This window comes from Nannobrachium achirus (assembly GCF_963921795.1).
Source record: "Nannobrachium achirus genome assembly, chromosome: 22".
NCBI lineage: Eukaryota > Metazoa > Chordata > Actinopteri > Myctophiformes > Myctophidae > Nannobrachium > Nannobrachium achirus.
This window is the reverse complement of record NC_137829.1, coordinates 35347376-35374192: the sequence shown is the minus strand read 5'-3', so window position 1 is coordinate 35374192 and position 26817 is coordinate 35347376. Positions and strand designations below refer to the sequence as shown.

Below are 26817 nucleotides of genomic sequence, written 5' to 3'. Positions count from 1 at the left end.
TGTCCCACCTTTCTATAATGCCCCAGTGTTCGCAGCCTCTGCAGTGAACATGATGGCAGCCCAGTCGGTTTCCATAGACAAGTACCCAGTCCCAGACGGAGAGCAGCAGGTGGGTCTGGCTGAGAATTTAACCCCCGGCTTTGATTTGAGGCCTGCGCGACCTGCTTAGCTTTGCAAAAGGGCAGCCTACGCGCACTTATTAACTGACCTCGAATCCCATGAGTGTGGGGGACCGTGTGGATCAAACGGCAAGGAAAAAACAATGTTTTGACAAACAGACTATAGACGGTATGCGCGTGACATCATCATCATACCCGGAAGTTATGCGGGAACGCCTACTGAGTGGCAAAAAATACTTTCTGGCCTTGACAGCCCATACATCCAAACCGAAAAGTCCTACCAGATGGCATTAAACGGCGTTAAACCCACTTTGCCATTCACTTTATGCATGCGCATACCCTCTATACCATGGTTCCCCAATTAGTTTTCCCCAAGGGCCGAATTATGTCTAGGTTACCAAGCCGAGGGCCACAACATTGCAGGGGGCGACGGTGGTGTTCCCACTACTCAAGCGACAGTTGAGATATCGTCGTTGTCGGGTGAAAATCTTGTATGTCCAAAACCGTTTGTTTTGCATTTATCATTTTAAAAATGATTTAAACTAGTGATCTACAGCCGATCTACACGCACACAACACCTCGCGTCGCATCACTACTTTTTTGCGACGGCCTTGTATGATGAAGCAGGGCTTTACTTTGCGAAAGAACATACAAATTTGGAGATACGAGGTTTCCACCCGACAACGACGATATACTAGTGTTGTTGCTGCTCTGACTTATACCACCATTATTACTGGGGTTGGTGGGGGCCAGACAGTAGCCCCCCGCGGGCCGCAAATGGCCTGCGGGCCGCCTATTGGGGAACCCTGGTATAGAGGGTATGCGCGTGACATCATCATCATACCCGGAAGTTATGCGGGTATGCGCGTGACATCATCATCATACCCGGAAGTTATGCGGGAACGCCTACTGAGCGGCAAAAAATACTTTCTGGCTTTGACAGCCCATACATCCAAACCGAAAAGTCCTACCAGATGGCATTAAACGGCGTTAAACCCACTTTGCCATTCACTTTATGCATGCGCATACCCTCTATAGCTATACTATCATTATCAGTTTGGAGAATCTATTTGGGGATGTGCCTTGTCGGATATTGTGCTGAATGGCCACAAATTAATTATTCTGTGGGGATTCGCCAAAAATAACGCAGAGAGCCTATTTCTGTATTTGGCACACACTTTTGTAAGGTGCTTACGAGACATCTTTGTTTCAGAGACCAAATGTTGGGTTGGGTCGGGTGTCTCAAGAGATATTGAGATATCTGAGGAAGATCTGGGGATGATGAGACATCTTCCAGTTATGGCAAAAAAGTATTTTTAGCCGCATTTGTGCTCAATCAAATTCATTGTCGTCTGCTTGAGTCACATGGGTGGAGTGGGGGGGATTTCTGTTCCTGGATTGAGCCTGGGTTGCTGGTAGGCAAGACAGGGTGTGAAAATGTGTGAAAGGGGATGAAAGAAGCTGCATCTTGGCTCCTAATCAATGAATAAACCTGAACGCCACATCACAAAGCACCCTGGTGTGAGGGTGCCTGTCGCCAGTGGCTGAATATGATACAGTCAGGAGGACGGGGGGGACATGATACCGTCACTGTTGGGCAGAAACCTTGTATCTCCAAACATATGCCCTATTTTATACTTTGTTTTATGACACTGTGTCATGCAAAAGTAGTGGAAATAGCTGCTCTTTTTGCTTACAGCCTGTAGGATCTGCCATTTTAGTTATTTAAATAATAATAAAACATTACAAAAAAAGAAATCATCTATAATGACATGCCCAAAATAGGGATGCCACTCATGGCTGGTTCAAAGTTCTGAGTTTTAGAAACATTTAACCAATCAAAAGTATTAAGAGGTTTTGATAACTACATTGGATCCACTGGAAAACAGGTTCTTTTTTCGATTTCTTGAAAAGTAACGGTTTTGGACATACAAGGTTTCCACCCAACAGCGACGATATGATACTGGTTCCAGTCCTGTCCTTGACCTGTGAAAAGTTGGCGCTTCTTTGGCCAGTCGCATATGTCTCAAACGGTTTCTGGTCCTGAATTCTCTAGTGGTTTTGTCTTCAGAAAAAGCTCAGTATTTTAATCTTTGCCCTCCAGCGACTCAGGAACTTCACATGATGGCTTCAGTTCAGATCCGTCTCTCTTTTTCCCTCTCCCTCCCTCCCTCCACTGTCTTGGAGTGTCTCTCTATTTCTAGTCTTCTTTCTTGCTTTAGGTCTCATAATCTTTTTGTTTCACTCTCTCTCTCTCTCTCATGTTCTGCCCTGCAGATGCAAGGTGTAGCACAGACAGACAGCGATTCAGAGCAGAAGTTTATTGAGGTGACATTGGAGCCCCCCAGCCCGCCCCCTGCAGAGCCGCAGACACCCATGGAAGCAGACAAGGCCTCTATATACCGGTATGACCCTCACTTTACCAACACCTGTGAGAGAGAAGTAGAGAGTTGTGCTGGGCAATTAACCAAAAATATTTAGAAAAACTATATTTCGAACCAATAGCCGACTTATAACAATTATAATAATTGAGAAGCAAGGTTTTATTTGATCATTGTTTTTCTTATATATCAGGGAGTCCACACAGAAACATTCCAATAGATTTTTGTATGTTGTAACCCTGTACATAATTCTGTTTTTTTTTTTTTTTACCAAAACCTTTTTTATTTTATTTTTAGTTATCAATTAGTAATCAATCCTGATGCCACCCCAAGAAAAATGTACTGTATCATGATGCAGACTTTTTCTTCAGCTTCCCTCAATGCTTAATTTATACTCCACAAATAGACATAGCCAACAACGTGACATGTTATGAGGTTGTAGATCTGCTGTTGTTGGAGTGCAACATCGGCACCCAACAAATGACCTCCATCTCCTCCGTAGCCCTCGGTGGTCCAGACTCTCTCCTGCCTTAAGGCCAGTCATTTCAGATAGATCAGCTAAGAACTGAGAATCTCTTTCACCATAGAGCCTCACATGCTTTTTACTCCTGACATTAAGGATGATTCTTGTCTGCTTCCATATGATAATCAGGCGGTTGTTGGGCATGAGAGCAGTCTTTACATGGAGGTATAGACGCAACTCAGGGATTAGCTCTTAAGAAACACAAGTAGTCTGTCCAAATCTGTTATTATGGGCTGGGCGATATAGACGAAATCAAATTCCACAATATTCTTTTAACCAAATACCTTCGAGGCAAAATAAATAAATAAATGGTCTGTAATTGTTAACATTATGGAATGAATGTTGTCAAAGGGAATCTCTCAAAACTGTATTAACACAAACGTGTGTGTGTGTGTGCGTGTGCGTGTGCGCGTGTGTGTGTGTGTGTGTGTGTGACATTTCCAGGCATCCCCTGTTCCCCCTGTTGGCCCTGCTGTTTGAGAAATGTGAACAGTCGACACAGAGCTCTGACTGCATCACGTCGGCGAGCTTCGATGTTGACATCGAGAACTTTGTCCGCAGTCAAGAGAAAGAGGGCAAAGCATTCTTCAGCGAGGACCCTGACCTCGACAACCTGGTGAGACACCTGTTCACAACATGACAACGTGGATGTTTTCGTACAATGCATGGCAAAAATAGCCGATCTACAGGCTCAAAAACTATAACTATAACTATAATGACATGCCCAAAACAGGGACACCCAGTTGAAATTGGGAGTAGGAGAGAGCGATATGGAAAAATACAATATCATGATATTTTCCCAAAGCTCTATCACGATACACGATTTTATCACGATTCTTTTTCACGTTGGTTTTTATGGTTATTTTTCAAGTTACTTGACAAAGACTAGACTCTCTCGGTTCCTTTTGGGAGGTCTAAATTGAACTTTACAAGTATGTAACTCTGACAGCATACAAATGAAACCAAATGGACCCTTTCGGGTCCATTTGGTTTCGTTTGTATACTGTCAGAGTTAAGTGGAGACCTTGACATTTTAAAGTTTGAGAACTACTGATTTAGACCAAAATGCAGGTTTAAATTGAATTCTGCAATGAATGTATTAACGATTAATTTTCCTCAATTGTATCACGATATATACGATACCTCTGAAAAGGCATATCGTGGAGACATTGTATCGTCTCAACGATAATTATCACCATATCGCCCACCCCTAATTGGGAGTAGGCCCTTTGACTGATGGTTGGCTAAACGTGAACGTTTTATTCATCCACAGGCACACATGATCAGCATTCAGCTCTGAGCTGGTGTTAAATTCCTGTCCTGATATGTCCAAAGTTGTTTCGTCTTGACACTCCATTGATTTTTGATGAAAAGACCTTGTTCCCTTCTGCTGTGATGTTATTGTTAGCCCCTCTGGGCTGACGGCCACAAGGACGACGATGACTCTAAAATAGTTTAGTCTTACTGTATTTCACAAAACCAGACAAAGTCACGTCTCATGAGGCATTTCACAAAGCAGTGCAACTCTTTTTGTCCTGCACACACACTCACGCGTACGCACGGACTCTAATGCTAAACTCTCCAAGTAGAGACTGACCTTTGTCAATCTGAAGATTTCAACAGTTAAATTAACATGTATTTTACTATGTATATGTATACCGGAAATAGGACAAACATTGCTATCATGTTAGATTAGATGTGTACCCCCACTACACTTACTACACTTAAACGTTAGTTATTACAGGTGTTAGTATCTGGGCTTGACATGTACTGTAACTTGTTGGTTACATTTAAGTTCAGTGTTCTGCATTAAATGTAAACAAGCACTTTATGGAACACACTTCTAACAGTGATTCTCAATTAAATCTAATACTCTGAATGTAAAACAATACACCATACTCCATACTACATAAGGTGACGATGGAGTTGTGACCCACTTTAGCAGCAGCGGTGGCATCGCATTACCTACATACTGGGGTCTCAACTATGACCCCAGTTTTTTGGGGGAAGCAAAAATATTTCCATACTGGCGAATTAACTGTTTTGGATGAAGGATTAGGTTTATGGTTCTTAGCAGAGTTGACTGCCTATAAACAAGGGCACACATTTTGGTTGTGTTGAATGCTTAAAAGAACATTTAACCATTTTTCAACCATATGTTCATTGTTCATATAATTGTTCCTCACTAATCCTCTTTATAATCCTCACAATTATATGATAAGTACCATTTCCATTTTGGTAGTGGGCTTTGGACAATTCAGAAACCTGTTTATTTGTCACTACTCGTACGGCAACTACAGCCCTCCTCTTCCTGGGAAGTTATTATGCTGAAACAGAAGCAGTTGTAAAATAAAATAAAAAATCCACGATGATGAAATTGGTCGTAAAATGTTATTCAACTGCCAGTTTGATTTTAAAACAATATGGTTACTGTATAAGCCGGTGTATCTTGACACCCCTAACAAACTCACACTCACTTGCATGCACTTTGTGGACTTTAATTGAGCCTCTCCACATTGACCTTTGCGTCCCCAGATGGTGAAGGCCATCCAGGTGCTGCGTATCCACCTGTTGGAGCTGGAGAAGGTGAGTGACCTGTGCAAGGACTTCTGCAGCCGCTACATCGCCTGTCTCAAGACCAAGATGAACAGCGAGACGCTGCTGAGCGGAGACCCAGGCAGCCCCTATTCCCCTGTAGGACCGGGGAATAGTGGGTTGACCTTCTCACCCACAAAAACACAGGTATGTGCGTTTGTATAGAAGTGTTTAATTACTTAAAGGAGTCATCCAGACCAAAACACATATAGGGTTAAATCTGTCTTTTATCATACCCCTTTATACCTGCTTTAGTCGATTTTTTTCATAGCTGCCCCTGTTGCTAGATTTCGGCTGCCCCTGTTGCTAGATTTTGCGGGCCCTCTCATAACTAACAGAGTAGATAGACTTTATACTAGTGTGGTTATTTCTTCAGCTTCAAAGTTAGTATTTTTTTATTGGATTGTGTTTACACAACGTCCTGAGACCAACCAAACCGCTGTTTTGACCTCACAGGCACCCTTACTTGTCAAACGGCTTCTGCTCTGCACCAGAGCAGGGAGAGGAGAGGCTAGAAAGGGAGGGGAGGGAGGGGTCGGTTTGACAAGTAAGGGTGCCTGTGAGGTCAAAACAGCGGTTTGGTTGGTCTCAGGACGTTGTGTAAACACAATCCAATAAAAAAATAGTAACTTTGAAGCTGAAGAAATAACCGCACTAGTATAAAGTCTATCTACTCTGTTAGTTATGAGAGGGCCTGCGAAATCTAGCAACAGGGGCAGCCGAAATCTAGCAACAGGGGCAGCTATGAAAAAAATGGAATAAAGCAGGTATAAAGGGGTATGATAAAAGACAGATTTAACCCTATATGTGTTTTGGTCTGGATGACTCCTTTAAACCCTTTATACTTGGTTAACTGGACATGAGTTGCTTCTGGACATTGAACGGGGTAGTAGGGAACTCCCTCAAGGACCCTCGTCAGGGTAGCTTTTCCTCCACGGACCGCGTGGAAAGCCTGGCGTGAGGTTAAGCTTCAGTTAAAGGCAGCCACTGCTATTACAAGCATCCAAGAAGCAGAGAGCTACCATCGTAGTCATGGAAATCAATGTGCGGTCTAGTAATACAAGCCTGTGTGTGTGTGTGTGTGTGTGTGTGTGTGTGTGTGTTGATGCAGACCACCAACTCCTTCACAGGAACCATCAGTCCGCAGGGTCAGATCATGGTGCCAGCATCTGCCCTGCAACAGGGCAACGTTACCCTGACAACGGTCAACCCCCAAGTGGTAGCAGGTATGTCAGATTGGCATACAACCTCTCCCTCAGGTACCCCCGCCCACACACACAGACACACACACACACACGCACGCACGCACGCATACACACACACACACACACACACACACACACACACACACACACACACACACACACACACACACACACACAGAACACACACACACACACACACACACACACACACACACACACACACACACAGCTATTGTTGTGCAAATGCAAAAGCGTTTTATATACCTTAAACTTTATTGTCATGTTTATTATGCAATGAAATACTACTTGGCTCTGGCTCTCTGCCTAAACACAACACAACACAACACAAAGGACACACCATCCCAAAACCAACAAACCCTACAGACCTACATATATGGTGTACATAATGCATAGATTTGTGTTTTATACACAATATACAGCACAGGATAAAATTACATACGTATTATACAACAACAATGTGCGATGCACTAAGGGTGTGTCAGCTGCTCAGTAGGCTGACTGCCTGTGGAAAGAAACTGTTACTGAGATGGGTGGTGTGTGACTCCATGCTTCTCTGTTTATCCATCTACAATTATGTTCTATATGCACTGCTGAATTAGCATTAGCTTTAGAGAAAGCCAAAGCAAAACAAAAGATGTGTTTAATTATTTACACCAGTCTCACAACTGAGATGTGTTCTGAGATGTGTTCTGAGATGTGTTCTGAGTTCACATCACCAAGTTGTGACCGTTTAGTTTTAGTTTATTTCGTACACAATGATAAATGTCTCCATCTTCCTGCTACTGAGCACATTGCTTCCTAAAGCCTTATTTATACGTTGCTGTACGTCGGTGACGTGCCGAAAATAGTTGCTGCGACGCATTGTTAGCTTTCAGATTGGCTATTTCAGATATGAGACACATTTATATTTGTGCAGTGCCGATATCACATCCATGTCTACCTTTTGATGTATTTTCTATGAGACCCTTGAATGTGAGCCTTGCTAGTTGAACTGTGAAGCTATTGTTAAAATATATCGTCGTTGTCGGATGGAAACCTCGTATCTCCAAGTTTCAAATGTGTACGTTCTTTTGCAAAGTAAAGCCCTGCTTCATCAAACAAGGCCGTCGCACAAAAGTAGTGAAAACAGCAGATCTACAAGCACACGACGCCTCGCGGTGCGAGGCGTTGTGTGCTTGTAGATCGGCTGTTTATATCATTTTTTAAATGATAAATGCAAAACCAACGGTTTTGGACATACAAGGTTTTCACCCGACAATGACGATATATGTATGTCACTCTGTCTGCAATGACTCAATCAATACATTTTATTTGGACAACAAAAATCTAGTTCCATTCCGTTATAGAGGTATCAAAAAAGTGCACTGACGAAGTGGGGAACATAGAAAGGATCCAAGGCAGCTCTGTTCTGTTCAAAGTAGAAATTAGTTAAATACTGTACATGGCAAGGAAGATTAAAAAACAACCAACGCGTTTGGAGTTTGGACCTAGTATGGCCTTCATCAGCGTCTGCTGATGGTCTTTCAACTCTTTTGATACCTCTATAACGGAATGGAACTCACGGACCCACGCAGCGCTTCTACATATTTGATCAATTCAATACACTTATTATCATCAAATCACAGCACAAGACCATTAACCCTTAAGACCATTTAGAACGGGTACACAATTTGTGTTTCATTATTTTATGCTTTAACTATTGAAAAATAGCAGATATACAAGCTCACAGCGCGGCACCGAGTGCCGCGCTGCGAGCTTGTAGATCTGCTATTTTTGAAAAATCGTGAACATTTGAATTTTGACCCGATTCTATAAGTGTCTTTTGAATCCTTCTAAGATTTTTTGAAAAACCTTGTTTCTGTGTCAGCAATCTGTCCAGCCACCGTCAAAGAAAAGGTCCTTTTCACTTAACTGGAGCTCAGTTAGTCTGTTCTTGAGAGACTACTATGTCAGTGGTTCTCAAACCTTTTCTTGTTAAGGACCCCCAAAATGATATGTATTTGGCCACGGACCCCCATCTCAAAATATTTAGTTCCAGGGACCACCCAGAAGCAAAATTTGAGTTACAACCGTTCGCTTTGAAAATACATATATTCAAAGATTTGCACACATTTTCACGGCTTTTTCAAAAATAGCAGATCTACAAGCTCGCAGCGCGGCACTCGGTGCCGCGCTGTGAGCTTGTATATCTGCTATTTTTCACTGGTTAAAGCATTCAATAATTCTAGGCCTAAATGGGTTAAATGTATTAGTTCATACCTTAGATCGGTAACTCATTATCTGAAATGGTGCAATTAGGTGGTCGAAGGTCAACGACGGAGAGGTCATCTGACACTGAGCCACAGCTCAGTTATGAATGAATTAATACATTAATGTCTTTATTGCTGACTCACGGTCCATAGAAAAACATACAATTACAAAAAACAAATACAGTAGCTCAAGGCTGGACTTGTTTCTGTTTCCTGTAGTCGGCTCCCGGAGGACTAGTTGACTAACACTGAATGTGTGTGTCCATTCCAGGGGGCACAGTATACCAGCCTGTTACAGTAGTCACTCCACAAGGACAGGTGATGACACAGGCCATTTCTCCTGGTACTATACGCGTCCAGAACAATCAGGTAATGCATACTAATAATGTTTTCTCCTCTACAGTAGTTGTGTCTCTGGACAGTTTAGCATGCCATATCTTAAAGGGATATTCCACTTTCAACAGGGAGCAGTGGAAGGGCCTCTCTCCACATACACACCCATTGTAACTTCAAATTCCATTTTAACCATGATAGATTCATTAAAAACACCCATTATCTTTCCTGGTGACTCATATTACCCTCCTAATACGTGAGCAGGCCATGTTTTTTCGATAACTTTTTTCATTTATTTTTAATAATTATTTGGGAAAATGGAAAAAATGAAATACAAAAAAATATTTATTAAAAATAAATGAAAAAAGTTATCGAAAAAACATGGCCTGCTCACGCATTAGGAGGGTATTATGAGTCACCAGAAAAAATACTGGGTGTTTTTAATGAATCTATCATGGTTAAAATGAAGTTTGAAGTTACAATGGGTGTGTGTGGGGAGAGGCCCTGGGCCTGGAGGGCCTGGTAACATTTACATCAAATATCTAAATATTCAATCAAGCGAATTAAAAACTGTTCAGGGTATTCATAAAAGCCTGATTAGATGATAAAATTACCAAAAGTTTTTTTGAAAGTGAAATATCCCTTTAACACATTCCCCGCCATTTAACAATACCTTCGTACTCTACCATGCCTCCAGTCTCCATAGACTTCCATGTAATTCATAGTGCACGGATCATGCACACCCATGCCTAGATAATGCACCACGTGTGTCCACATTGCTCACAGCTTTCAAACAAAAAAATCCGAATGGAAATCCGTTCAGGCATTCATGAGATAGAAGCCATTATGTTTTCCTAAAATGTAAACAAAGATGGCTGCCATGTTTGATAGATGGGGTTGCTATGGGGGTTAAACATGCAATTTCGCGATTTCTATCATGCCTACTACATTTTTTGGGGTCAAAAAAAAATTGAAAAAAAAACTTTTTTGATTATTATTTTTTTTTTTTCAAAATGGCGGAAATTCTCGGGACTATCGGGCCTGGCAGGGAAAGACATTGAAATAATCTCGGGACTGGCAGGGAAAGACATTGAAATAATCTCGGGACTATCGGGCCTGGCATGCAATGAGTTAAGGTGATGGGTTGAAATGGAAAAAATAAATCGAATTGTCAATTAATGTTGACAATCATATTTAAGATATTGGTTTTGAATTAGCGTTGAATGATGGTGTTTTGTATGTTTGTGTGTGTCAGCTACAACTGCAGTTCCACCAGGATCTCAATCTTTTCAATCACGACGACAGCTCGTCTAAGAACAAGCGCGGCGTCCTCCCCAAGGCTGCCACCAACGTCATGCGCTCGTGGCTCTTCCAGCACATCGGGGTGAGTGCAAGTATCCTCCATTCTACACTGTATTTAACCTGTATGCAGGTTTGTACTGCACACATGGGTGTCGCACCAAATTCTGGGCCCTGGGTGGGTACAAGGATTCACTGCGGGCCCCCCATGAATGCTCTTCATAGGGGGAGGGCAAACCCATTTAGACTGGGAACGCATTATTGCACGTTATTTTGTGCTTTAACTATTGAGAAATAGCAGATCTACAAGCTCACAGCGCAGCACCGAGTGCAGCGCTGTGAGCTTGTAGATCTGCTATTTTGGAAAAGTCGTGAAAATGTGTGATGTGTAATGTGTTTGAATATATGCATTTTTCAAATTTTGCTTCTGGGGGGTCCCTGGAACTAAATATTTTGAGATGGGGGTCCGTGGCCAAATACATATCATTTTGGGGGTCCTTCACATGAAAAGGTTTGAGCTCCACTGACATCGAAACATAGATTTTTCAAAAAACCTTAGAAGGATTTGAAATATTCAAAGATTTTCATGATTTAAAAAAAAGCGCACCGAGTGCCGCGCTGCGAGCTTGTATATCTGCTATTTTTCAATAGTTAAAGCACAGGGGCCCCACAGTGAATCCTTGTACCCGGGGCCCAGGTGGAGGATCTAATTGGTGAACTAATTGACCAAGGACTGTATACCCCATCCCCACTGCCTTATTCCTACTTGCATGCACACACGCACACACACGCACGCACTTACGCACAGACACAGATACACACACACACACACACACACACGCTCTTTCTCTCTCTATTATAGTGTTTAATATGGTGATGGTACAATAGTTCTAGGAATCAACATTGTATAATTAAAGACCATGCCAACACGCTAAAAAGATGGCTAATATATGTTGGCCTGTTATTTCTCAGTCATAACTGACCATTTATATGTTGCTTAGCAACAGCTGATGTATTTGTAATTTTGCAATTTGTAAAATGCGAAGTGACTACATGTTAGCAGTGACGTCAATACGTGCGCGTCACGCGTCTCTGACGCATTCACGTTGCCTAAAGACGCATTCACGTCAGTGTCCTTGGGTCCCATGGACGCATCCACATTAAAATAATTTACCACGTCGCGAAAAAAATATATTTTAAAAAGTCCAGACGCCACCATTGTTCATGGGTGAAGGCATGCTACTTAATGCTATGTTAACACAAATGAAATCCGCGTAGAAGGTCTTAAAACAGACGATAGAACTAACGACAGTGCGTTCTATCGTCCACCGATGCCATTTTGGGCGACCGTAGATGGTCACAGAATTCAATGGGTGCCTGAGTTTTAGCGTAGCACCGGGCCGCTCTCTGACCATAGTGGCACAGCATGTTTGGTGATACACCGAAAAGGGTTCCCCCACAGAACGTGTGCAAGGCACAGCGCTGACATATGACGTCTCTACACTGCAGCGACACAACAAGCAAGCAACACTTTATGCAGCTGCACCCATCAGAACTTGCATCAAAGCCCTGATAATATTTATAATAAATAATTGCTCTTCCTTGCGTTAGCATGGAGTCTGTTCTTTAGAGACTAGAAGCGGAGTTTTACAGAGTCCATGGAACGTAGTGGGGGCGCTCAGGCTAGCGCACCCCAGGCTAGTGTAGCTAAGGCTAGTGTTAGTGTATTAAATGTGGAGCAGTGTCTGCCTCGCTCTCTCCCCGACCGCGTCCACGGTGGTGTCGCATTAACGTGTATTTTGCGATCATCGCACACGACGGCGACGCTGCCATTAACAAGCGAGCTTTTCGTGTCAAGCATGCATGCAGAGGCAGGAGGTAAACAAAAGCATCCAGTCCATAGAGTTGATACAGTCAGGCAAGTCAACGCGCATTCGCGCACTGCTATGACGCTCGCATCAGCCCGTTCCAGCAGTGTTTCTCAATCAGTAGTCCGCGGACCTGACTAGCGCCGCATGCATGTTAATGCACAACACAGGCATGCACTCGTCTCCGACACACACACACACACACACACACACACACACACACACACACACACACACACACACACACACACATATGGAAAACATTAACGCTTATAACGTTTTGAACGATTAAAACCTTTTTTGGGGGAAAAACTTTTGAAAAATAAAGAAAATATATGTTTTTATTTTTCGATAAAATAATCTTACAATTCCAAATTGTAAGATTTGGAATTGTGGTTAATTTCTTTCATACACATTTCTACGTAACATGAACATAACCATATAATAACCAATTCAAGTTAAATGCTGCACTTTGTCAAAAATGACATGACGCGTTGAATTTTTGTGGGACCCATAAAATATCCCTGGGACTCATCCGAAAGACCCCTCTTGGGTCCCAGGACTCATTACATTAAAAACCTATTAACATCACTGCATGTTAGGCGAAAATAAAACTTTAGTTTGTTTGTCTGCCACAGCATCCATATCCAACAGAGGATGAGAAGAAACAGATCGCTACCCAAACCAACTTGACCCTCCTACAGGTTAACAACTGGTGAGTTAAAGAAGTTCCACCTAATTAATAGAATCATTAGAAACAAGTATATGGCTCCCCCTGCTGGTCAGTTAATGCAGTGATTCTGAACTTTTTTACATCCAAGGATCCCCATGCATTAGGCCACAGAGATAGACCCCATTTGATAAGATGTTTCATCTCGGGGACCCCAATCTAGACTGTACGATTCTCAGTGTTACTGTAACCCTGGGAGTAAACACATGTAACCAAATGGACTGAATTAATTGGGTGTCAACTATATGTAGGTTTTGAACCAAATGCTACCTGAATATGTTCGCATTATTTGGAAGAGACCTATATAGCCCTATTGCTGGTTGCATTGAGTCCTGAGGAACATCTTGATTATTTTCTCTCTCATGAGCCCCTTTTCCACTGACATGGCCCAACACCACACCACTCCACACCGCCCCCTTGTTCCTGGTTTTCCACTACAAGTACCTGGGTAGAGTGGTGTGAAAGCGGTACTAAGCGTGGTACTAAAAAGGTCTGAGCTAGGCCAAACAGGGCCAAACACTTCATAATGACTGATCACTCACTGAATTTTCATTTAGACCACCAGTATTAATAGGCTATAGTTGTAATACATAATAGATTCTATTGTGTTATAACCACTATTATAATCTATTATAGTGTATTATAATTATCATAGTATTACATTAATACTTTATATTGTTTTATAATCACAGTTAAAAGGGTCAATTTGTTTCTTACCGATAGGGGTACTTCTGTGTAATGGAAAATGTAGATATTCTTATGTGGTGCCGAGTGGTGTAGTGTGGTGCTAAAGCTGCAGTGGAAAAGGGGCTATGGACAAACGGTTCCAGTGAGAACACATACAAGATGTGAAAACCCTCTTGTCTCCAGGTTCATAAACGCCAGGAGGCGGATCCTACAGCCCATGTTGGACGCCAGCTCCTCGGAACAGCCCAAAACCAAGAAGAAGACGCCACAGAATAGACCGCTTCAGCGCTTCTGGCCCGACTCCATCGCCGCCGGCGGGGTCACCCAGCAACAAGTTACCATGCCAGACGGTACGCCACGTTGCTTCTGCATTACTATTACTACGCAGTTAAATGAACACTCTTTCAAATAACTGGACAGTCAGTCCTAAATATACTACCCACAAAAGGTTTGGAAACGTAACTTCGGTCCATTATATCCCCCCTTTAACCCATTTAGAACGGGTACACATTTTGTGTATCATTATTTTATGCTTTAACTATTGAAAAATAGCAGATATACAAGCTCTGCGAGCTTGTAGATCTGCTATTTTTGAAAAGTCGTGAACATTAGAATTTTGACCCGATTCTATAAGTGTCTTTTGAATCCTTCTAATTCTAGGCCTAAATGTGTTAATAATACCAATGGGTATTGAGTGTTATCATCACATTATCATTGATTAGTCACCTATAAGCAAGGTTTTAACCGCACAGATTTGGCTACGTATCGGCGGCGGAAGGTGGCGGAAAGCGTCTGCTGCCGACCGGGAGCCATCGGCAACTTGTCGGCAAGAGGCGCTTGCCGTCGATAGGGCTGTCGGAACCCGTCGATCGAAAACCGAACCTGCTCAGTCTTTTGCAATCGGTCTGTTGGATTGAGGCGACTTGATACTCCTGTATAGTGGACATTAGTTTGCTGCAGCTGCAGAAACAAAGCCTAAATAAGCCAGAGACATTTTCTTGTGGCACATTTGAACTAAATACCATATTCTCAATAATCAACTCCAAAGCAACGCTAGTAAAGCCCCTTTTCGACTGCAGTTTTAGCACCACACCACACCACACTACACTACACCACACCACACTGCACCACATAAAATATCTACATTTTCCATTACAAAAAAGTACCCCTATCGGTAAGAAACAAATTGAACCTTTTAACTGTGATTATAATACAATATAAATTTGTATTACAACTATCCTAATTATAATGCACTGTAATGGATTATAACTGTGATTATAATACATTATAAAGTATTAATGTATTACTATGATAATTAAAATACACTATAATAGATTATAATAGTGGTTATAACACAATAGAATCTATTATCATGTATTACAACTATATCCTGGTGGTCTAAATGAAAAGTCAGTGAGTGATCAGTCATTATGAAGTGTTTGGCCCTGTTTGGCCTAGCTCAGACCTACTCTAGAGTGGATACTTTTTAGTACCCTGTTTAGTACCACTTTCACACCACTCTACCCAGGTCCTTGTAGTGGAAAACCTGGCACAAGTGGGCGGTGTGGTGTGGAGTGGTGTGGAGTGGGGCCAGTGGAAAATGGGCTTAATAGTGCTGTGTGTTGTTTTGGTGAGAGGAGAAAAAACACTGCACAGAAAGAATCTCCGCATCTGCCCGGTTGCCAGATTCTGTGAGTGAAACAAGCGACCAGGTCTATGGAAACAAGCCCAAAAGCAGCGACCAGTTTCACCTATTGAGCTCTATTACATTAGCTATTCTAAAAGAATGTTGAAAGCAAGGCCAAATAAGCAACTACACTTCAGAAACAAGCCCAAACAAAAAGTACCCACAACTAACAACATTATAGGAAAACAGGATCAAAGTAGCTTAAAACAGGCAGACCTGGCAACACAGTGGGCATGCAGTATAGTAACTACAGTCGGCGTACAGTCGGCTGGAAAACAATTTGCAGTTCTTTGCAGTCTGTGAACAGTTAGAAAAAGTCTCCTGTAGTATTCTCGGTGTGGAGGCACCTTTACAACGGGGTACAGCTTGTAAGCATTGGGCATTCGTGGAATGAGCAGCACAGCCCCCAAAACCTTTTGCCAAAATGGCCTGCAATACTGTTCTGTTGGTATTCACCTTTGTTGTTTGGGGCATTGAATGATTGCATTCTCCCACAGTTATAAGGAGGAGTAGAAAAAGCAACACATATTGGCCATTTTTACACTTTATACATTTTACACTCGGTGTCAGGGAAGCCCAAAAGGAGAGTGAATGCCAGAAGAACAGTATTGCAGGCCATTTTGGCAATCTTTTTTGGGCGCTACCCACATGTTTAGCTGTGCTCCTCATTCCATGAATGCCCGATGCTTACAAGCTGTACCTCGTTGTAAAGGTGACTAATCAACGATATAAATTATATAAAACACAATGCCAATTGGTATTATTAAAGGGGAGATATAATGGACCGAAGTTAAGTTTATTTAAGGGACGAATCAGACTTGCCTGCAGTCTGAACTTTGAACAAAGCTAAATTGAAGGCCAACACATGTTAAAAATCAAAGTTCAACTGCCCTCACCCTTTTCAGCGCTCCAATGACGCAGTGAAGCGGCGACCGATTATGTTTCTGTCACCGTTTCCACTCCCCTTCTCTCCCCCCACGACTCCTGCTCCGTTCTGTGAATAGAAGAACGTATTCTCGCCGTCAATACGTTCCCAGTGCTATTTAGCCCTACCCTTTCCTAGGGTTACTAGGGCCCAAGGTGGAGGGGCCTTAATTATTTTATACTTTAGCTATTGAAAAATAGCAGATATACAAGCTCACAGCGCGACACCGAGCCCAGAGTTTGGGCCCTGAGCAACATTCAGGGTTCCCACGGTCATGAAATTCCTGGAAATATTTTGAAATTAGAAAAATATTTTTCCAGTACTGGAAAAGTTTTGGAATTGATCAAGGGTCCTGGAAGGTCCTGAAAAATAATTGCTATGTGTTGTCTTCGGTTATTGATTTTGTTAATACCTCTGAAATGACAAATTAAACATTGGCCAAATCGTCAAATATTAGAGGCAGAAATTGTGAAAATAGCAGATCTACATGCTCACAACGCCTCGCGTTGCGAGGCGTTGTGAGCATGTAGATCTGCTATTTTCAGAATAAAACCGTGTTATACAAAATTCCTCAACTCTTAGTGCTCGTCAGGGTGCCCAGTTAAAATATGATTATTTCAGGGGTCACAGCCTGAAAAGGTTGAGAACCACTGGCATACACTACCTGTCTTTGGGCATTGCACATAGGAGTAAGCGACTCGTTATTGAGATGAATTATTGTTATATAGTCCTGGAAATTGGGTTAAATATTCTGAAAAAGTGTTTGGAAAAGTTTTGGAAATGAATTGGTAAAGATGTGTGGGAACCCTGAACACTGTTCCATCCTCTGCCCTCCAGGTACCATGGTGACCATGAGCGTGGAAGGCCTGCAGAGCCTGACGTCGGACGGCGCGACGCTGGCGGTGCAGCAGGTGATGATCGGCGGACACAGCGAGGACGAGTCGGGGGACAGCATGGACGAGGACGACGACGGAGACCTGGCCGGACTGGGCCTGGACAACAGCGACTCTTTGCAGTAGAGGACAAAGCGCACGCGCACACACAGACAGACAGACAGACATGGACTGAGAGTTCACGTGTATGAACAGAGCACACGCACGCAACGAGGTGACGTATAGATTATATACATGTCACCACGCGTGCATACAGACGGACTGAAACGACACATGAGAGACACACACTCGCGCACACACACACACACACACACACACACACACACACACACACACACACACACACACACACACACACACACAGACCACACTCAAGCGTCTAGGAAGAGGTATGTATATGAAAACGCCATACAGACAAGGTTGTGTCTAGGTCTATACATTTATACACACACAAATTGCATACACACTTGCCAAACCACAAGTCTATTCCAAGACACACACACACACACACACACTCTCTAAAGACGTGCATAAATGGGACTCCATGCTTACAATCCCACACTGGCACAGTCACACTGAACCCTGTTACAGACAGACAGACGGACGGTTACACAGAGCACAAGAGTCACAGGACATACGGGAGCATTTCCCGTCCTCCTATTCGATGAGAGGTTGCATATGTTTTGTGTGTGTGTGTGTGTGTGTGTGTGTGTGTGTGTGTGCGTGCTTGCGCACGCATGTGTGTGTATGTATTATCAGGAGTTTCATTTCAGAAACTTTTCTTTTTTTTTTTTTTTACTACATAGTCAAAATAGACGAGTGCACTTTTTTTTGTATCATATTGTAAAAGCTCCGAAAGACATAAGCAGATAACGGAAGCAAAAAAAAAACGAAAACAAAAAAGAGACAAAAAAAGATATATGAAAAAGATGTGTTTAAAAAAACACCCAAAGCAAGTTTGTAATATGCTCCGTTAATAAATGTTGAATGATTTTTCTCTTCTAGTCTCTCATGCCCCCACCCCCCCACTCCCTCTCTAGTTGTGTCGCTTCCGATACTTCTGTGACCGTGGAGAGCATAGGTCCGTTTGTCATTGGTTTTGTCAACTATGAAGGTTAAATAACAAATTGAGCTCCCATGCCCCTCGCTAAAATGCAGGCAAAATCTTTGACAGCCGCTGAAAGTTTGGGCCCATTCACTTACTATACACTATACTATAAAGGGAAAACAAATACCCCCAAAAGTTTTGAATGATTCTGAATCCATTGCAAGCATTTGTTTTGCACAAAAAAATACATTTCTTGGGCTATGGTTCACACTTTTGAGGGGTCCGTTTTTCGCCCAAGGAATGTTTTGATCCCTCACATACTACTTATAGCAGATTCTTTAGGGCTATTTTTTTCCTTCATAGTATAGTGTATATAGTAAGTGAATGAGACCCAAACTTTCAGCGGCTGTCAAAGATTTTGCCCGCATTTTTGCAAGGGGCATGGGAGCTCAATTTGTTATTTAACCTTCATAGTTGACTAAACCACTGAGAAACGGACGATCGCTCTCCGCGGTCACGGAAGTATCGGAAACGATCCAACTACTCTCCCTCTCCCGTTAAAACTCTGCTTTGGATGCCAACACTTTTTCAAGTTGTAATCTATAAGGGTTTCTCTCTCCTCACTTTTTTTGCATGCTTGTGTTTTGAGTAGACGTGTGTGCACTCCATGTAGACTCCATGGCTCCCTCACAGAGCTGACAGCTCCAGAGGAGAGGGAGAGGGGAAAAAAAGGAGAGATGCTTATTTTTATAAACAAAAACGTGAAAAGTAATGAGTGTTTTTTTTGTTTTGTTTGTTTGTCCTCTCTTGTTTTGTAAGGAATATTTATGTACAGATTCGTTATTAAAAGCTAGCGACCCTGTTTTCCAGGGTTTCTTGAAGTTTTGTAGAAGAAAATGGGGAGTTGTGGGGGATGAAGAAATTGAATGCCAATGACAAATTTGCTGTGTAAATTGGTTATTAACTTGCGATACTAAAAGAAAAAAAGAAGGCCTTACCGATGTTCTTTTGTAAAGAAATCTAGCCATGAAGCACAGAAGGATGAGTCTAAACCTTAGTAAAGACACTAAACTGCAGGACATTTTGTCTTGGTTCATCAAGGCTTAGTAAAGAAATTCAACAGCGTGCCGAGATAAACCCAAGTCTTCTCGCATAGTAACTCTCGAGTTGCTGTCTTTTTCTAAACACGAAAGTTTTACCACATTGTGTATTCCCGACGTGTCATGTTTCTGAAATAATTTCATGACGGCAGCGTCCGAGGCGTCACCAGTCTTTTTCAAAATGCACAACCCAGAACACTATGCTTACAACACAATCACACGAGAGGGGGAGGGTGCGTCCTAGGAGAAACCCTGGTACTCGATAGGCAGTATCCACGTTTATCAGATAAAACTCAATCAGAGCAAGGAACGACAGAGAGACTTTTTTTCTTTTGTTGCACGCATTAATCTTTTATTTATGTACACGTACATACAGTACTATGATGTTGAAAACGGACAGAGAGCAGTTGGAGCGTTGAGCGTGCACGCTGCATACGATATATCGACTCCGCCTTTGGGATGAGCGCTGTGGATTTTCAGTGTCTACTTTATCACTTTGTTGATATTACTGCACAAGTTTGGGGTGCCTCTCTTGTTGGGAGACCTGTAACAAGGATGTACTGTACATCGGTTCACTTGCCCGTCGTTGGCTATATATTCTCATTGAATCCCTCTCTCGTCTTTGTAAACTTCAAACTTGAATGTTTTTTTTTTAAGGACGTGAATTCAAAACCTGACCCCCTGCCCACAGTGGACTGAAGCTGCTGTGACTGTGGGTTCGGGGGCCTCAGCTGTGCTCTCCGTTTCTCTCTGCATCTCCTGTCTCGCTTTTTATGAGCTGTTGTTCACTTTTGTTTTTCTTTTGTCTGTTTTTGCCTTAGAGCTTTCTATTTTGGAATAAACAATGCCTAACCTGTCCGCCATTGTCCTCTTGTCTCTTCCTTGCGCTTTGTCTGCTCTTGCATATGAATTTGACTTGACTCAAGGTTCATCTCCTTAAGCCTGTTCTGCTAGTTAATTTCCTGGTGGGGGTTTTCCATCAAAATGCTGAAACGTGTCCTCTGCTGACTTGTACCTAGCCTGGCCAGCCAGCCTCATACTGTGCATTCACTCACTCGTTCCTTCCCACAATTTAAGTCTGCAGCTTAAAAAGTGGGCGGGAGTACTTGCCTTGACAGACAGACTCCTCTAACCAATCAGCGTAGCAAAACATCTCTCAGCCAGTCGGAAGAACGGCAAACAAAGATGTCTTTTCGGCCGATGAACTCCACTAGCGCATACTCCTGTTCCCTTTTTTGTTTGTTGTAATTGATTCCAACTCTGAAATAACTTCACTTATTGCTTGTTTTATTGTTTCAGCATTAACTGTTACACTTGTTGCATCAAGGACAACCATGTTGTTTTGAAAATGCTGCAGCAAACATCTACGTCACCATCTACACATGGACCAATCAGGGGAAGCTTTTAACTTGTTGTGCGGACTCATTTGAAACTCAGTCACTGATTGGCCCCGATCAGAAAATGATCGGGGCCAACTTCTCATACTCGGTGCCTATCTGCTGAAGTCCAGACCTCATACTGTGGGAAGGAGGAATGAGTGAACGCAGTATGAGGGGATGGCCCGCCAGGCTAACTTGTACTAGCTGGTTCACTAACCCACCCAATGAACATCTGTTTTCACATGCAATATAAATATTCAATATCCTGTCTCCACTGCCAGGAATTATTAGACAGTTATTACACATTTACAATACAACAAAATGTAGATTACACATTTACAGCAAAATATCGTATAAAATCAGAATGTATTCAGTTGTCTTGCCTCTTCCCTCTGAAAGATAAAGAAATTGACAGAAGTTGAAGTATCAGGTATATACTGTATACCCTCTTATGCTGTGTATATTTTTTAACCTTTATATGGATTAATGCTTGTAGAAAATGCGTGTGTGTGTGTGTGTGTGTGTGTGTGTGTGTGTGTGTGTGTGTGTGTGTGTGTGTGTACAATCGATTTACTGTGAATATACACATTAAAGAGCTTTGCACCAAATAACGCAAAACTCAAACAAGATCTCCAACACTCATTTATGGATCAAATTGTGCACAAAATCTCAACAAAATAAATAGATAAATACACAGACTAGTGACAAGCTTTGAGGTTGTTCCACTCTATGTCCACTGAGTGGCAGTAAAAAGAAATGTATCAAATTGATCACTAATGTTGTGGGACCTAATCAGTAGTGCTACAGTATATACCGGTATACATAGTATGATGTGCCATTTTGTTTTGTTTTGTTTTTTGAAACAAAAAACAAAAATGTAGGCCTCTACTAACCATTTACTCCATTGAAAACGTGCTTCCCTCTGAAAGATAAAGAAATTGACAGCACTTGAAGTATCAGGTATATAATATATGTGTGTGAGATCCATTGAAACCACAACCCACGCGCATGCAGAGCAGGGAATGATCCGAAACAAAAAAAACTAACAAAGTAGAACACGCCACTGGACCAAATACCCCTCACTAACCTCCATTTGTTGATGTATCCAGTTGAGTGCCTGTGTGATACGGGTGTAGACCCCCGGTTTGTTTGCGTCTGCACAGCCCATACCCCAGCTGGTGGCTCCTACTAGTTTCCACAGTGAGGAGTCTGTACATGCCAGGGGCCCTCCACTGTCCCCCTGAGGAAAGGGATGAATACAAGCACTTGAGCATAGAAGGAAAAATGTTTTTACCACTTCATAACTATCCCTCACAAATAGTTCTAACCCTAACCCCCCCAAGAGCACTAACCCCAGCCTGGCATGGTTTCCAGACTATCATAACCATGATACTGACATGCTGACAATGATACCGACCATTACTGACATGATACTGACCATACTGACCATGATACTGACCATACTGACCATGATACTGACCATACTGACATGATGCATTACTGACCATACTGACAAGATACTGACCATACTGACATGATACTGACCATTACTGACATGCTACTGACATGCTGACCATGATACTGACCATACTGACATGATACTGACCATACTGACATGATACTGACCATTACTGACATGATACTGACATGCTGACCATGATACTGACCATACTGACATGATACTGACCATACTGACATGATACTGACCATACTGACATGATACTGACCATACTGACATGATACTGACCATACTGACATGATACTGACCATACTGACATGGTACTGACCATTACTGACATGATACTGACCTAGCCTGGGATCGCTTCCAATTTCGGGTTCCTGATCCGGTCGGAAAACGCCTACGTCATTTTGTAGTCAAAACGGACAACACTTTGGCACGGAACTACCAAACTGGAAACAGTTTTAACCCAAAACAATTCCCCGCGCTCAAGGACATACCAAATAAAACCCTTGATCATTTTTCTTTATTTTTTATTCGTTTTTCGTCTTCTGCTTGTTTCCAGTTTAGGCCTCGCCTAGACCGGATCAGACGGCCCGCTGTAAACAAATACCAGGCTTTCCTCCGAGGTGGAAAGACTGGTGACGCGAGGTTAATACTGACCATACTAACATGATGTTGGCATGATACTGACCATACTGACAGGACACTGATCATGATACTGACCATACTGACAGGACACTGATCATGATACTGACCATACTGACAGGACACTGATCATGATACTGACCATACTGACAGGACACTGATCATGATACTGACCATACTAACATGATGCTGGCATGATACTGACCATACTGACAGGACACTGATCATGTTACTGGCATGATACTGACCATACTGACAGGACACTGATCATGTTACTGGCATGACCCAGTGGGCACAGCACAGGTAATGTTGCGTTCCACTTCAAAGATGTTGTGTTCATGTTGCTTTCCACTTCAAATATGTCACGTTCCACTTCAATACATACTGTGTGTATATACCTGTCACACCAGGCGCCTCTCACAGAGCTGTGTGACAGACAGGGATGTCAGGCCCTGTCACGAGTCACAACAGGGCTGGTTACATGTTATCATAACATGTTACCACATGGTAACATTCAGTGCTGTGTGAGGGGCCTGAGGTGACAGGGTGTGACATACATTATACAATTCTACTTAATTTTAACAGGCTTTTCTTCTCTCCCTGGAAAGTAGGATTTTACACAATAATCACATTCTAATTAGATTAGTATCATTTGGTATAAGCACACCTGACAGGAGTCTGTTCCTCCCTCCAGATATCCAGCGCAGATCATCCAGGAGGAGATGAAGCCTTGATACACCCCTGGCTGGCTGCAGGCCTTGTTGGAGATGAGAGGAACCTGGGCTGATAGCAGTGACACACTGGACTGACCTGGAGAACAACATCCAGCAGCTTAGAACTCATTCCCAACTCTCTAAACTCAGGTTTAAATGTGCTTGAGGAGCGGAATGACAAAAATAGTGAAAATAGCAGCTCTACAAAATTGATTAAGAAAATATATTTCTATTGCTTTGTTTTGAACCCTGTGGAAACACCTATGCTATATGAATTGTTATGTACAACTAATACTTGTAAGACGCCCTGAGGCAACGTCGTGCCAATTCTTGGCCAACTGGGCAGTGATGTATATCCGACCTATTACCCATATATGAAGACCCCTGGTACCCATATATGGAGATCCATGTACTGTATATGGAGATATGCTGTGAGAGCCCAAACATGCTTACTCAGTTATTCTTTATGTGAAAGTCCTATGATGTCTATGACATCTGACATCATACCATTTTATGCCCATACATGGAGATCCCTGTCTGTAGAACCAGCCACACAGATATGGGCTGTCTTGGCCATCTGTCTTGGCCATATATGGATTATGTTAGTGTGGTATGTGGCCAATGTGGCCTCCATAAATGGGCATTCCCTTATGAAGTCCTGTTAAATATGGGCTTAATATTGATGACATCAGGGAACTCCATATATGGGCATAAAAGGGATTCTGTTCGTGTGCCATCACAGTGAAGCCAGAGCATGATGTCAGAGCGGCAAACCCATTCTGTTAAGAGTGGTTCCCCTGACATCACAGTGATGTCAGAGCGACAAACCCATAGACCTGTGATGTCACAGTGATGTGTCAGGGCCTTGCAATGATGCTTAGATATCAACTTGCTGCTGCTTAGATATCAACCTCACCTCCATCCTCCGTGGCGCCCCAGCCTGAGATCCAGCACAGTGTCCCCTCCGCATAATCCTCTCCAAAGTTAGGCAGGCAGATCGGCTCTATGAGGCCTACGAAAACACAACTGAAATGAACCATGTTTCCCAGCTGCACCAGAGTGACTGGCTTTCGCAACAACCTGGTGCATGGTGGTGATTATCAAATTGATTATCGGTTCTGCTTTTAATTCACACAGTAATCCTTTTCTGAAGCAGGTGTTGTGTTTAACCCAGATCTGTGGCATACATGTCTGTGACCTTTGGAAAGCATACTAGAGCTTGTCGTCGTTGTCAGGTGGAAACCTTGTATGTCCAAAACCGTTTGTTTTGTATTTATCATTTAAAAAAATGATTTAAACTAGTGAAAAAAGCACACAACACCTCGCTGCGAGGAGTTGTGTGCTTGTAGATCTGCTGTTTTCACTACTTTTGTGCGACGGCCTTGCATGATGAAGCATGGCTTTGCTTTGCGAAAGAACGTACAAATTTGAAACGTGGAGATTCAAGGTTTCCACCCGACAACGACGTTATATAACCATGTGTGGTTTTCGCGAGCTGTACCAAACTAAACTAAACAAGCCCACTCGATATACGCTTGGAGTGGAGAGCAAGTTGGAGAATGGTGTGTGTGTGTGTGTGTGTGTGTGTGTGTGTGTGTGTGTGTGTGTGTGTGTGTGTGTGTGTGTGTGTGTGACAGACAGCTGATACTCATAATGACACTTCTCTGTAGGAGACCCGGAAACCTGAGAGAGACACAAAATTCCCAGAGTAGGGGGAGACAAATAGTGTGTGTGTGTGTGTGTGTGTGTGTGTGTGTGTGTGTGTGTGTGTGTGTGTGTGTGTGTGTGTGTGTGTGCGTGCGCGTGTGCACGTGTGCGTGTGAGTGAGTGAGTGAGTGAGTGAGTGAGTGAGTGAGTGAGTGAGAGAGGGAGAGAGAGAGAGAGAGAGAGAGAGAGAGAGAGAGAGAGAGAGAGAGAGAGAGAGAGAGAGAGAGAGAGAGAGAGAGGAGAGAGCAATGTCTCACTTCACACAGCAGAGATAGGGACAGTAGCAAGGCAGAAACAGCTGAAGAGCATAAAAGGACAGAGAGAGAGACAGAGAACCAGAGAATAGAGGGAATGGGCGTGACATCATTATCATACCCGGAAGTTGTGCGGGAACGCCTATTGAGTGGCAAAAAAACTACTTTCTGGCTACTACTAACTACTTAATACAGCCCATACATCCAAACAGAAAAGTCCTATCTGATTGCATTAAACAACGTTAAACTCACTATGCCACTCACTATGCCACTCACTTTGCCACTCACTATGCACGCGCATACCCTCTATTAGAACATAAAAAGCAAAATGGGAGTGAGGCATTGAAAAGGCACCACGACGAGGGTAGAGGGGTCGACTGAAGGGCCCCTTCGGGGACATGACCAAAACCCCCAAAATGTGTGCCTTGTTTAACTTTACCAGGGAAGTAAATGTTAGAAGACGGAGGCCCCGTACCGTTGAAATTGAGTGGCTGGGCCAGTCTCATCAGTGCAATGTCATAGTCGAGTCCCTTGGGTCTGTACTGGCTGTGGTAGATGATTTTCTCCACTGCCAGGGACAAGGCGCCGTTCACCGGCTGCTCGGTCATGCCTGCATGCACTGTCCACAAGTTGGGGTGGGCGAACCTGAAGAGAGGCCAAGGCAACGCATGCAGTGAGTGACATACAGTACTATAGAGGATGACACGGGAGTGGATTTTCACTCCTGTCCCGTCCCACTCCCGCAGAAAAAATCCTGTCCCATCCCAATCCTGGGCCAGAGTAAAAAAATAAATCCCGTCCTGACCCACTCCTGTAGAATGACTCCTGGTCCCATCCCGCTCCTGGTCAAAATCACTCCCGTTTACATCCCGCTCCCGAAAAAAAAATATATATAAAATCACGCAGTTGTTTTTCTATTTTGATCCATATTATATTTGATATCATGTTCAAAGGCCTCACTTTCCTGTGCAATTTATTTCTGCGATTTGATGAA

General features: G+C 42.9%; 2 protein-coding genes across 2 annotated transcripts in view; one reads left to right on the top strand and one right to left on the bottom strand.

Annotated features, from left to right (window-relative positions):
• Positions 1 to 18185, top strand: pknox1.1 (pbx/knotted 1 homeobox 1.1). The gene is made up of 10 exons (XM_080753257.1): positions 1 to 109; positions 2397 to 2524; positions 3468 to 3639; positions 5559 to 5765; positions 6730 to 6877; positions 9365 to 9462; positions 10682 to 10810; positions 13232 to 13308; positions 14194 to 14360; positions 17460 to 18185. The coding sequence occupies exons 1-10, from the start codon at positions 50 to 52 to the stop codon at positions 17639 to 17641; spliced, it is 1368 nt and encodes a 455-aa protein (XP_080609383.1). The 5' UTR covers positions 1 to 49; the 3' UTR covers positions 17642 to 18185.
• tmprss3a (transmembrane serine protease 3a) overlaps positions 18086 to 26817 on the bottom strand; it is a gene marked incomplete at both ends in the record, with an annotated part of 22986 nt that continues 14254 nt past the window's right edge. Inside the window, 5 exons of the mRNA XM_080752869.1 lie at positions 18086 to 18097; positions 22130 to 22282; positions 23817 to 23954; positions 24774 to 24874; positions 26299 to 26468. Of these exons, the coding sequence (XP_080608995.1) occupies positions 18086 to 18097; positions 22130 to 22282; positions 23817 to 23954; positions 24774 to 24874; positions 26299 to 26468 (574 nt within the window). The remainder of the gene's footprint in view (positions 18098 to 22129; positions 22283 to 23816; positions 23955 to 24773; positions 24875 to 26298; positions 26469 to 26817) is intronic.